This window comes from Protopterus annectens, chromosome 14.part0 (genome assembly GCF_019279795.1).
Source record: "Protopterus annectens isolate FY-2018-M chromosome 14.part0, PAN1.0, whole genome shotgun sequence".
Taxonomy (NCBI): Eukaryota; Metazoa; Chordata; order Ceratodontiformes; family Protopteridae; genus Protopterus; species Protopterus annectens.
Genome location: NC_056748.1, coordinates 813333074 through 813347639, shown reverse-complemented (window position 1 = coordinate 813347639; position 14566 = coordinate 813333074). Strand labels below are relative to the sequence as shown.

The 14566-nt window shown below is 40.8% G+C and overlaps 1 protein-coding gene across 1 annotated transcript in view; it reads left to right on the top strand.

Moving 5' to 3' along the window:
- The window catches only part of PDCD11 (programmed cell death 11), a 1563481-nt gene that overhangs the window by 410629 nt on the left and 1138286 nt on the right, over positions 1 to 14566 (top strand). Inside the window, 1 exon segment of the mRNA XM_044056566.1 lies at positions 9901 to 10071. Coding sequence (XP_043912501.1) covers positions 9901 to 10071 — 171 coding nt within the window.

Sequence of the window (14566 nt, the reverse complement as noted above, 5' to 3'; positions counted from 1 at the left end):
GGCAGAGGACAAGGCTATTTCAAAACAAACAATTTCCAAATGGGTAGCACACTGTATCCATTTCTTCTACCTACATCATGGGAAAAAAAACCCTCAGGGAGTCAGAACGCATTCCACTAGGGCAACTTCTACCTCCTACAGCTTTCCTCAGGGGAGTCCCTACCAGGGACATTCTGGAAGCTGCTACCTAGAGTTCTTTTCACACCTTCATCAAGCATTACCACCTGCTTATCTTTTCCAAATCCAGGGCGGGCTTTGCAACAGCAGTCCTGCAGGGCATTCTAGCTAGCCCCAACTCTTGACTGCCTCCACCCATTCTTCAGCTTTGGGAATCAACCCAAGTGTGATGACTGCAACAGTAGTGGAACATGAAGAGCATATTACAATTGTGTACACGTACCATAAATGTAGATGTTAGTGTATTCACTGTTGCAGTCCTGGTTTCCCACCATCCAGCCCCCTTGTCTCTCTCCCTCTCCTCTCTGTATCTATTACTCACCCCTTACAGGGCTGCTGGTATTTACTTTTTACTGGTGGCGTTTTTTCCACCATAACTTAGCTCCCTATTTGGGGGGCTCCTGACATTTGGGACAAGAAAAACTGATGTAATGGTGTCGGCTGCCTGTTTTTATACCCCTGACGACTTGACGTCAGTACTGAAGCGACAGCAACGGACGCAGAAATACTAAGTCTCTTGTATTCGGGCCAACTGAGGGCTACCTGCAGGCAGATAACCCAAGTGTGATGACCGCAACAGTGAATGCACTCAAACATCAACATTTATGGCAAGTGTACACAACTATACTTTGTCAGGCTTGCTTGTCTGTTTCTTTTGGCTTACTTTGCCAGTATAAGAAAGTTAACTGCTGACCTTCCTCCAGAGACTAAGGTATTCTTATCTTCATCATCTCATGTCATGAAACAGCCTCTAAAACATGTTCTGATGCTGTTTCTAAAGCAGCTGTCAGAGTCAATGATGAGAAGGTTTGCTTGACTACTTTGTCAGTATTTACCAAAGGATGTCAAAGCTGAGATCCTAACTTCTCCACTGGACAGCTCATTCCTCTGTTGAAGTCCTTAAATGGTTTGAAAGGGGGACGTTAATTCAAGGGTTATTCAGATTTTTCAACTCTCCGTACCAAAATATAGTAGAAACATTCTTCCCAGTTCAGGTTCCTTTTGCAGGAAATGTGATGAACGATCCCAGCAAGGCACAGGCAAACAAACTTTTCAAAAAGCAGTGGCAGGGAGGTTTGAAGAAGGGAGGAAAATCCCCCCAAAAAACGACGACGGTCTAAGAAAGCAGAATTGATTATATGCCCCTTTTTGTGTCCCCCCCCCCCCACACACCACCTTGGCAATGCAGTTAAGCTTTCCCAAAGTCTAGCTCTTTCCATCTGTGACACCAGTTAACTTCAGGCACTTGGGTCTGAAAATCACTCGGAGGCTACAACTAGCAGTAGTATTCCCTACCACCTTTTTTAAGGGATTCGTCTGCATCCATCCTGTCAGGATTCCATATTTCTTCTATCATAGATCAGATGATATCTCTGGAGGTTATGCTATCATAGATCAGGTGATATCTCTGGAGGCTATGCTATCATAGATCAGATGATATGTCTGGAGTTTATGCTGTCATTGCTCAGATATGTCTGGAGGTTATGCTGTCATAGATCAGATATCTCTGGAGGTTATGCTATCATAGATCAGATGATATCTCTGGAGGTTATGCTATCATAGATCCGATGATATCTCTGGAGGTTGTGTGATTTTCTGCCTATGTGGTTTGTTATGCTTTCTTGCAGATGGAATTTGGTTTGACCTGTGTTTAAGGAACTACATATTTTAGGTAACTCCCACTTCTTAAAGGCATTCTTGCTATGTATTAGAAGCTGAGATGTTTTAGGGGGTCAATAGGTGGTCAAACAGAATGAATACATTAAGCACAATGCAGAAGGCTCTAGTGAAAATCATCTGTAATGGTAAGTCTTCAGGTTTTATGCTTTCTTGTGGACATCTTGTAACTGCTAAGTACCGTAATTCCTACTGGTATTAATATCATTCTCTTAAGTCTTTGCACACCTTCCTAATACTGAATGTTCATGTCAAGAGTTCTCTGCAGTGTCCCTGTTCCTATGAACTAATCTTTTTCTTGCATTTTGCTTGCTTCTTTCTCCCCACTACTATACAATTCTTCATAGAGACAGTTTCCTGATGCATCTGATGTTCTTCGTGTTTCACTGTTGCATTCATTACATTTGGGTAATCTGCTGGCAGGTTGCCCTCAGTCGGCCTGAATAACAGTCTTGGGTCCTGCGTCGGTTGCTGTCTCCTCTTCCATGACGTCAGGGGTATAAAACATGCAGCTGACGCCATTTTAATCTGTCTTTCTTGCCGCTTGGTGCCCTAAGCAGAAGCAGTTCGCAAGTGCCGGTCGGCCGACTCCTGAAATTTTCATTTTAGAGTTTCAGAACCGAAGTCTTCAAACTAAACCTAAGTACCCCAATGGGGAAACTTTTTCTTGCTCCTTACCGATGTCAGTAAAAGTTAATAATTGTATTACGTGTGGGAAGCAAATACCTCATAAGGATTTTCATTTGAACTGTATTCCTTGCCTAGACCCTGATCACAACGTGCCTTGCTGTCGGTTTTGTGCTAAATTTAACCAACGCACTATTAAGCGTTGGAATATTTTTGCTTCTAAATACTTTGGTTCAAGACTTAACTATCCTGAAATGTCATCTGTTAGCAGTCCGACTACCGGAATTCACAAAAAAACGCAAGGAAAAAGACAGAAACAGTCCGTCGAGGTCCAAAACCGATGACAAAGCTTCTCCTAAGCCAGTCGCCGGTACTCAGTGAGGCGCTTTTGCAGCCCCTGATGGCCCGCTACTTTTGAGTCGCAGGTCTTTACCGAGATCCATTCGGAGTCCGGTATGCCGCGAGATTCTGCAAGTATTGAACCCTCTGATGTCTCTCCCTTGGATGGGTCCGGAGCCGCTGAGCAGGCACCGGCTTCTGAGGGTGTTTTCAGGCCTCAACATTTGTATATTAAACCAATGCCATCATCAAAAACATGGCCAAAACCTACTTCTGTGTCTAAAAAACCAATGCATGAGCCACGTGCTCAGGCCCCAATGCCTAAAAACAAATGATCAAAATGGCTGAGGATTTAATTACCTTGATCAGGGGTTCCCAACCCCCCCCCCCTTGCTAAGAGGCCTAGGCAAGGTACTGATTATGAATCTTCAGATCAGGTTTCCATTTCTTCTGATAAGGAATTTTCTATTCCACGTTATGAGGACTCTAATGCAGAGGAATCCATCCCTTCTGCTTCTCCTCCTGAGGATTTCTCTTTCGGAGAGACTTTGCATATCTTAAGGGAACACTTTTATTGGGAGAGTCAGGACTTTTCAGAATCCAAAAAGAGGCTTAGGGATTTTCTTCTTCTTCCTCAGCATAGGCCTTTGGCTGTACCTCCTGTTTTAGACATTGTTGATTATGTTTTCCTCATAATCCAGCATGGCTCCTGATTCCCTGCCTCCAGCTCCTAGTAAGCCAGACAGATATTACAAGGTTCCTGACTCCCACAAATTTCTTTTCAAAAATCCTGCTGCTGACCCTGAAACTATTTCTCAGGGTCCCAAGGGTGTTAAGGCTGCTACAGCCAAAACTCCTACTCCTTCAGATAGACACTCCAGGGTGCTGCATAGATGGGGTAAGAAGGTTTATACGTCTGCAACCCTGGCAATTAGGGCTTTAAACTGCCAATTTCATATGCTTAAATATCAACAGCATGTCATGGGCTTTACTGAAACAGAAAATGATGTTGATTTCTGATTGTGTGGAAAATAGTTACAGGATTTATTGCATTCAACTGAACCACTCAGAAAGCATACTTTGTAATGTGGTTTTGATTCCTTGGAGGCCTTTTGCAGGGCCACCGTAACTGGATCTGTGATAAGAAGGCATACTTGGCTCAAGGAGCAAAATCTGCCTGATCATGTTGAAGCTAAATTGTTGGATGCTCCTTTACAGCAGGGCAGTCTGTTTGGTAATAAGGCAGAAGATGTTTTAAAAAAAGATGGAAGACAAAGCTAAATCTATGCAAACTGTAAAAGACTTCTTGCAAGTGCAGCCACCCAGGTTCAGTAAGCACTGGCCTACTAAGAATTGGTCCTTTCCAGTGTCCAACAGAGCCGCTCAGGTCAAACCCAGATGCCCCAAAGGTTCCAGGTTTCAATCACAAGGATCTTACAAGACAAAACAATGGGGTGCCTCCACCTCCAAATCAGGAGGTAGCAAAGCACCACCTTATGGTAAACAGTCTCGATGACTTTCCTCTGCCATTTCCAAGCACTTATCTTTTGGCAGCCCCTTTGGGGGGAAAACTAGCACTTCATGCTCAAAATTGGCATCTAATTACCCAGGACAAGTGGGTCTTAAATATAGTATCCCAGGGGTACAGATTTCATTTCCACACGTTGCCAATTCCCAACAGATGCCCAGCTGTGCCCCCAAATCAGTGGGCAGAGCCCCAGAAACAAGTCATGTCCCTCATGGATATGGGGGCTATTCAGCCAGTACCAGAAAAGGAAAAAGGGGAAGGTTTTTATTCAAGACTTTTCCTGGTGCCCAGAAAAGGCAAATCATGGCGTCCAATTCTGGACTTATCCATTCTAAATACTTTCCTGGACATTCCAAAATTCAAGATGCTGACTCTACAACAGCTACTGCCTATGCTAGGCAAGGATGCCTGGTTGGTAACTCTAGACTTAAGAGGCATACTTGCATATCACAATCAGGGAATCTTGCAGAAAATACCTCCGCTTCAAAGCAGGCTATTTGCATTACCAGTTCTCTGCACTGCCCTTTGGCTTATCTACTGCGCCCAGGGTCTTCACAAAGTGCCTGGCACCAATAATTGCACTTTGAAGACAAAGAAACATTCAAATTTACCCATATCTGGATGATTGTCTCATTCAGGCAGAGGACAAGGACACTCTTTTTCAACATCTGGCGTTTGTAAAAAGGCTTCTAACATGCCTAGGGTACACCATAAACGAAAAGAAATCACAACTGGTACTCTCTCAAATAATTACTTTCCTGGGTGCAAGCTTGAATACAACTGCCCAGATGGCTTACCTCACGCCAGACAAACAAATTCAATTGACAACATACTTCAAACAAGTGGCAACAAAAACCCAGCTATCTGCAAGACAAATTCTGCAGGCTCTGGGGTTCATGACATCCTGCATTCTACTAATTCCATACGCAAGACTTCATACGAGGAAACTTCAGTGGTACCTAAAAAGCTTATGGAGTCAACATTGTCACAGCCTGGAAACAATGATTCCTCTCATTCCCTGCCTGCAACAGGAGTTCCTTTGGTGGGCAGAGGCATGTTACTAAAACAAGGGACTGTCATTCACTCCACCCCCTTCCACCCAAACCCTGACTACAGACGCATCAGACTATGGTTGGGGGCCCATCTGACAGGGAGATGCATTCAGGGCGAATGGAGCCCAAATCAAATACATCTACATATCAACCAGAAATAAATGCTAGCTGTACAGAATGTTCTGACAGCCTTCAAGGACTTCCTTCATCCAGGACAACTGTGGTGTTGTCTGTCTTAGTAGATATATGTGGTACATAAACAAGCAGGGGGGTACCTACTCCTACCCCCTTTGCAGACTAGCCATGGCCTTGTGGAACACAGCCTTGACTTACCAAATACATCTTCAAGCTCACTTCCTGCCAGGAAAGCAAAATACTCTGGCAGACGACCTAAGCAGAAATCTTATGGACCCACACGAATGGAAACTGGATCCACAAATCTTCAGCTTATTGACATGAAAATGGGAGAGCCCCAACAAAGTTTTGGGGAGAGGCAAATAGATGTATCAGTTGGACAAATTCTGCCCAAGAATTCACCACAAAAAAAGCTTGGAAAGTGGATGCTCTATACTTCAGTTGGAAAAACCTATCAGTCTATGCCTTTCCTCCTCAGCCTCTGCTCTCCAAGGTCTTACTAAAAGTCAGACAGGAAAAACCAAAAATGATTCTGATTGCTCCGGACTGGCCTCACCAACACTGGTACCCGCTTCTAAGGAATATGTCACGCGTTCCTCCGTGGTACTTGCCTCAAACACCTCATCTATTGTCTCAGCAGAACTATCAAATTATGCACACTCTGCTCCAAACTCTGAATCTTGCCACATGGCTAATCAACTAATTAATTTCACCAATCACATCTCTCAGTAAACTTGTGATGGATGTCATTTTGGAGGCTAGAAGGCCTAGTACTAGAAAATCTTATGCTGATAAATGGAAGAGATTCTGTGCTTGGAACCAAGCAAAAGGAATAAACACAGCAATGCCCAGTATTCCTCAGATTTTGCAATATTTAACGGAGATGCTTCACAAGGGCCTATCTTTTTATTCTATAAAAATCCATGCCTCTGCCATCTCGGCTCATTACAACACAGAGCCTCCTCTCTTTTCTCATCCCTGGCTAAAGCAGTACCTCAGAGGGGCCAAAAATTTAAGACCTCCCAGGAGAGCACAGACTCCTGCATGGGACCTCAATTTTGTGCTGGAAAAACTCACCCTACCTCCTTCTGAACCAGCTGCTACTGCGGACATAAAATTTCTTTCTTGGAAGACGGCCTTTCTTTTAGCAGTCACTTCAGCTAGAAGGGTTTCAGAACTACAGGCTCTCATGGCAGTGGAGCCTTTCATTATCTTTTACCCTGACAGGGTGGCTCTCAGGACCAATCCTTTTATGCCTAAGGTGGTATCCAGTGTGGCTCTTAACCAGACCATTCACCTGCCAACCCAAATCCGCAGAACAAGGGGGAGCTAATTCTGCATTCATTGGATGTACACCGACAACTAAGATTGTACTTAAACAGGACAAAATCTCTAAGAAAGTCTGAGCAACTACTGGTGGCATTTGCTGCAGGAACAGAGGGGAAGGCTGTATAAAAGCAGACTATTTCAAAATGGATAAGCCATTGTATTCCTTTCTGCTACATGCACCATGGTAAACCTGTGCCCAAGGGGATCAGATCCCATTCCACCAGGGCTGCTTCTACTTCTGCAACCTTTCTCAGATGGGTTCCTACCAGGGACATTCTAGAAGCCACTACTTGGAGCTCAGTTCATACATTCACAAAACATTACTATTTACCTCTCTTTTCTAAATCCGGGGCAGGCTTTGCCACTGCAGTCCTGCAGGACCTTATAGCTGCTCCTAATGCTGTTTAATTCCATCCTCCCATCCATAGCTTTGGGATTCTATCCAAATGTAATGACTGCCACAGTGAAACACGAAGAACATAGTACAGTTGTGTGCACTTACCATAAATGTAGATGTTCGAGTGTATTCACTTTTGCAGTCCGGGTTACCCACCTGCCATCCTCCTTTCTTCTCTATTATTATACCTCTTCTTTTCTTCACTATGCTCTAAAGCCTTTGTGGTGAATTTGCTTTTAGTTGAAGGTAAATGTTTTGTGTTCTAAAATACTTGCGCATATATATATGTGTACTTTCTGATGGCTTATTTTCTGGCTGTAATGTTTATCCTTCATTTACCTTACTCTCCCCACCAACCAACAATGTGCTACTTTCTGCTTCACTTGTTTGCTTGTTAACTGTCCCTCTTGAGGCTTCCCTCATGCTTGAGATATATATCCCCTTCATTGCAGTTGCCTGCTTTCTGATTTTGTGCGTGTCCCAACAGTGTATCATAGTCACCTATTAGGTTTTCCTTCTTCACTACTTTTCATCTATGTCTTGAGTTTTTGTTTCTCGTTTCTTCTTCCACTTCCACTTCCACTGTCCCTACTCTTACTCTTTTTTTCAACTGCATGCAGGCTTTTATCTCCCCAATCTTTCATGTTTTTAGAAATTGTATGATGTAATTTTTGCTCAGATGTTACTTTGTATTTTTACCTTGCTCTGACAAGAATTCTGCAGGGTCTGCAAACACTCCATTCTTGTATTCATCTTTGTGTTTTACCTGTTTTGGCTTGTTAACTTAATTAATTCCGCCCTTTTGAGAGGCTGAGTTTCCAGAGAGTGAACTCCTGAACGGTTACAGCATATGTTGCGTATAGCATTGCATGTTCTAATTTCAGAAGTAAATATCCGTATAAAATTGTGTGTTCATATGAGCATCTTCTTTGAGATGCCCTACATCAAAACTAGTTATCTCAAGTTAACCAGAGTGGCAGATTACATTTTTATTTCAGTTTGATAACTGGATAAGTGGACTGGTCCTTTTCATGCATGACCTCTGCCCCTAAAGGCAACAAAATAGAGACCGCAAGAAACAGCAGTGTTGTAGTAAACACAGATGCCTGCTGTTAACATATTCAGGTTAAGTATGCAAACAAAAGCTGTAATTAACATGCATAAGAGTTCATTAGAATTATATGCTTGAAGTTTATTTATATTACAATTCGATGTGGCAAAGTATTATGTTTTAACTGTTAAACTGAAAGCACGTACAGATGGATTATTTGAGGTGTTCATTTGCTTTCAGATTTCTGTTGGCAGGCAGTTACAGATAGCAGGTCCTAGTTTAGAAAATGCCCTTTCTGCTGTAGGTGTCTTGAAGTGGGGTCTAATAAGGATGATGACATAGATATTGGCCTTAAAGGAGTGTTTTTGTTGTTTCTTATGGAGCTTTGTTTTAAGATGAGGACAATTACCTTGTATGAAGCTAAGTAATAGAGGAGCTCTGCCCTTCATTGATAGCCAGGTTGAAGCCGTGCTAGAGGCCACCGTGAAGGGTATAGGTGTCATCAAGCAGGACAAATGCCCATATTTTTTAGCCATTTGCAGCTTGTGAATGTTTGTACTGAAATGTAGTGGTGTTAATGGCAGGTGAAAAGAACCGTTCTGACCAGGGCCTGTATGCCAGTGGGGGATAGAAGATGGAAGATCTGTACCAAAGCTTCAAGTGGGCTAGAGTAGTACATTGAAGTTTATTATTACAGTAGACAGTTAAACATGTTCATAGAAGCAGAAAGTACATTAAAATACTTTTAGAACATTGTATTCTGTATTCCTTTGTTTGCAGAGGTGGGATGGTTTTCTTTCACTGTGGTGTACTTAACAGATGTGCATGGCAGAGTGATATATCTAGCCATTGGTGGTGTTAATGAATGTGTTAACGGAAATGTTTGTTTCAGTGGAGATGTATTACTTCAAGGCCGAAGATTATTACTTCAAGGCCGAAGAGTGAAGGAGTGCAGTTCTTTGGAAGATTTTTGCCTTAAAAGCAAAACACTGTTAATTTACTGTTTAAAAGAAGAAGAAAAAAATAGTAGGCAGAACTTATTACATTTTCTGTGTCTAGATAAATTTAGTGTGTATTAGTAAGAAATGTGTTTTATGTGAGTATTCGTCAAAAACGGTCAACATTTAACTGTTTGGCCTTGAGAACATTTTTTTTTTGTTTGTGTAGCAGAACGTAATATACAGAAAATCTTGTTTAAATGCACAGACACCTTATTTATCATCTTTTCAGCCGAGGATATTATTATTCTTAATAAAAATCAAAAAGAAGAAACAAAACATTTGAAAGGGTGGAAGCATGATTAAGGGTACAGTTATGAAAACATTGTCAGCCTTGATAAGTGCACATTAATTAAGCCGCATGTGCGAATTTCAATTTGTGAAAGGTCAGGACAAGGTTTTTTATTTTTTTTTGTTTTTAAACAAGTTTAGGCTGTCACATGTAGTGACTAAACAAAACTGCATTGCAGTTTATATGGATGGTTGTACAAGTGTTTTCATAAAGCAGCATAGAAGTAAGACAGGTATGGTTATAGTATGGAATGTGATATTTAACATAACAGTTTTGTTTCCTTGACTTATGGCTTTAGATACTCAGTAAAAAGCCTGCTTTGATAAAGGCTGTGCAAGATGGACAACCAGGCAAGGAATTTGATGAAATTCAGTGTGGAATGGTGCTCAGAGGTTTTGTAAAAAACATTATGCCATATGGAGTGTTTGTGGAATTCCCATATGGAATTGTAGGACTGGCACCAAAAGCTGTAAGTATAACATATGTTTCTTATAAATATTTAATATAAGAAACAGAAATATTAAACATATTGGGTAATGTATTTACGTTCGATTCTCTGCTAAAGCGCCTTCTGGGTGGAGTCTGCATGTCCTCCCCGCGGTCGAGTGACATTAAAGACATGCAGGTAGGTGCGAGCGTGAATGGGTGTCCCTTCCTTGATGGTTGGGTGTCGGGCTGGCAACTCGGCACCGTAAAAATCCACTGCCAATCATTAGCAGAACAGAGTTCCGCTGTGGCGACCCATAACCGGGAAAAGCCGAAAGACATTACTTTTATTTACTTGTGCATTTTTGACACATTTCAGACACATTAGCTTCTTCTGTGAATGATGAAGATTTGCACAGAGCAAGGTTTAAGGTAGACTAAGGTAAAGAATGTAATGAAGGTACTGAGGAGAAAGTACTAGAGTTGTAAGAATTTGTAAATTGAACAAAAATTGTATTGCAGTGAAGATTAGAAATTGTTAATGGATATGTTCTACTGCAACTTTTCATATTTCTCAAAAATGTATGCATTACTTGTATAATGCAAAGAGTAATTCTATTGTAATTATATTTCATGTAATTTTTTGTTCTTGGAGCCTTTCTTCCTGGGGCCACCACTGAAAATGGGCATCCTGGAACCAGTCCCACTTTCCCCATGAACAAATGTTAATAAGTAGTAAATAAGTAAGTACAACCTTCAGTTTTAGTGACCAGGTTTAAATTGCAGAATTGTAATAACTTATGTGGGAGGTTGGCATAATGGTTAAGGTGATTAGATTACAGACAAAAGTGCAGGGTTTGATTCGCACATGGGGTAATTAGTGGCTAGGCCTAAAATGGCCCACAAGGGCAGTTAACCTAGTACTAATCTATGAACCTCCTTTGTTCAGCATTTAACACACAATCAATTGAAGAAAGCTCTTAGATGATTTTTTTTTTCTCCAGAAAAGTGTTTTGTCTCAAGTCTGCCTGATGGCATGACACTGTAGTTTTGGTACAGCATCAGAGTATAAGAAGTGTACAGGATCATATTTAATCTGGGTATTAGTACTTGGTTTTGATTTAAGTAGTCTTAATGAACTATACCTTTTCAGCTGCATTTTTAATTTTAGGGTGTTTGTCATTATACATGAAGTCAAGTATTTTGAGGGGAGGAGCGACTTAGTGCGATTTGAAGTTCTAATCAGTTTAGCTTTTGTAATGTAAATAGTTGTCTCTTGTGTGATTTGCTGCAAAACTGGCTCTGTTATAACTTGGTTGCAGTTTGTATAACTGATTTTTTTTCATACGTTAGTCTCGATGAAAAAAATATAAAAGGCCTAGTGAAATGCATTATTTGTTGCTAGCATTGCTTGATATCCAGTACATGAATTTATTAGCCTAATGTAGTAAATAGTATAGCATTACCCCTGCACCGTCCAACTTTGGGCACCTTCCATATGCTGCAACTTCCAGGAGCACTTGAGGTGCTCCCTGTAAAAGACAATTGGATTGACAAAGCACTTGAGAGGTTTTTTTTACTCCAAAAGTAAGTCCTTCTTCTGTGGTCTCTGTGGTTCTGTCAGTCAGCTAACAATTGTTCAACAGCTGGGCAGATGGTCTCCATTGAGGAAAGCATTCCTATTTTATTATTTTTATGACTAAAAGTTGTACTTTTATAGTCTGTAGAATTAAATGTATTATAAAATAAAGTGTCTTAAGCTGTTTAGCTGCAGGGACATTGGAGTTATTTTGCTTATGCAAACTTTTGCGAGGAAAGGTTTACATTTTGATTTTAAACTGTTACATTTATTGATATGTGTGTAGTAACAGAATTATGTGCTTGTGAGGGACTTTCATTGGGTTACTTGCATTTGCCATGCTACTTAGTGACTCCTCAAGCTTCTCTACCCACTATTCTACCTTCTTCCTAGTTTACTGATGGAACAGAAGTCTGTCTTCCAATGTTCTTCCTTCCCTAGTGCAAAAAATGACAAATACTTAATCTTCAAGGGCTAGACCAGCTCCTAGTTTGCTTCAGCACCTGATGGGTGACTCTGCTGCGGCCAGTAATTTCTCAGATGAGTTAGCTTGTTCCTCTGGTCTACTTGGTGTAGTCTTCCAAGCCACCAAAAAACAGATGTCAACCACATCCTTTGCAGTTGTTGGGATGCCTTCAGCAAGCAAGCGAGAGCTACTTTTGCTGTCTTGAGTAGGAGCAGGTAAAGTGTCTTCATTTAGCAGGGATGGGGTTTTAACTGCTGAGCTCAATGTGCTTAAAGGCTAATCTTTAAGTGATGATAATGTGCTTAGTGAAAAAAAAAAATTGCAGTCACCAGTTTCTGTTTTCATGAACAAAGGCAGATTAACTGGGCTTTGCAAAGGAACTGATTCCTGTTTTTTCATCTTTTCACCTGCTGGGGGAAAAATGAATAGTCTCAAGAAATTCATGCAGTTTTTAAGAGTACCTGTGTCTGGCTAATATCAGTTCTCTGTTAGTCTTTGGACTTTCCGCTGCACCTAGGATTTTCACAAAATGCTTAGTTCCAGTCATTGCGTATCGCTCACTGCAAAAAAATAGATATCTTGTTGTGTTTGGACAATTGTCTTACCTTTGCAGACACACTTTCCAGCTGCCAGCTGTTTTTAGCAGCAGTTCAGAAACGTCTGCACAAGCTGGGGTTTCCAAATCAGTATGCAGAAGTCTTCTGTCATCCCATATCACAATATAATTTTCCTAGGATGTAGGTTCGACTTTGCTCTGCGAATCATCTCCCTTCCCCCAGACAAAGCAGACCTGTTCAGCAGTTTTCCTGAGTTTCTTCAGCCTAAGCCAAACATCTGCAAGGGAGTTTCTGAAGACTCTGGGCACGTGGCATTGATAATGATCATGCTGCCCGTTGTCAGACTACACATGAGGAAAGTACAGTAGTATCTCCTATCAGTCTGGATTTAGCTTCTGCGCCCTTAAACTTTTCAGATTCCAGTTCTAGAATTTGAGAAGATGGACATTGATAGCATGCAATCCAGGTCTTCCATTCTCCCTTCTACACCTGCCAGCCCCCTCCAGTTTCCACAGGTGCTTCAGACCTGGCATGGGGGGTGGTTTCAAAGGGAGTAAAAGCGCAAGTTTTGTGGTACACAGTGGACAGACAGAAGAGCATAAATTTCCAGAGAGAGGTTGGCTGTCATCCATGCTGCAAAGGCCTTGAAACATCTCTGGTCTCCCAAGACCAGACATCACTGTCTACGCAGACATCACAGTGATGTACATAAGTGGGTACTAGATCTGGCTATGTTAGCCTGGAAGACAGCAGGTCAGCTCAGTCTAACTGTTAAGGCTACATACATTTTACCAGAGCAAAACCTTACTGTAGACAAGTTCAGCAGGGCCAGGATAGACCCACACACATGGAAACTTGAAGTAAAAACACTGGAGTCTGACCACCACAATAAATGGAATTCTTTATTAACGGACAAGCGCTTTCGCATACATCAAGCACGCTTCTTCAGATCCATAATAGTACATTCAGCAAGTTGCACATATATATACTAAAACCTATCCTTTAATTAATCCATCAGGTAATCAAGCAATCAAGTAAGTTAAAGTAGAACAAAGCATTAAAACAAATCATTACATTCAGAAGCATGTTACATAGAAGCATAGAATAAAATAAAATAGTGTAGGAAGCTCATAACTAAGGTTTTTAATTAAATAAACTGTAAAAACTAGTATTAGCAGCTATGAAATATTCTAAAAACTCTGTACATAAAACCATATGCCATGGACCACATATCAAGAAACCTGCTGAGGCATATGTAAAAATGCTCAAGGCACTCACTCTGGTGAGTTAGTTATTGAACGCAAGATGTATGCGATATGAGGGTCATGCAATATTTGATCAATTAATATACGTTGTGACAACTCAAAAAATCTGTGAAGGCTGCAACCTGAAAAAATGTGATGATCAACATCAATGTCAAAGAGTATAGAATAGAATGGAGTTAAAACATTATGTAAAATGAACTCATAGTGCAAAGGGACCAGCTTCTCTTTAATATGTAGACTGCTTATGCGTCTAAAGTCTCGCAAAGTGCAACTGCATGATGAGGTATGTGTTATAAGTTAAAGGTGAGGTCAAAACACATAATAAAATAAATATCTGAACAGAAACAAAAGCACAAAAACTCATCAGTATAGGGGCGACTGAGTATGACCATGAAAGTTAGTGTTGACATGTGTATTAAGATTGCATATATTAAAACATATATTAAAACATAAGTCATGTGAACGTTGTACTTATTCATGTCTTTAACATGGAAAAGTAGACAATAATTAATCATCATGTTAAAACAAACCGTTCAAAAATGAACCAATGAAGTTCATAAAATGTGTAAAAAAGTATGTAAAGAATACTGATATGTGTGTATGAATTATAAAACTCTTAGCAGAAGAAATAAGATAAAATATATATAAATATATATAAATATGATGTATTA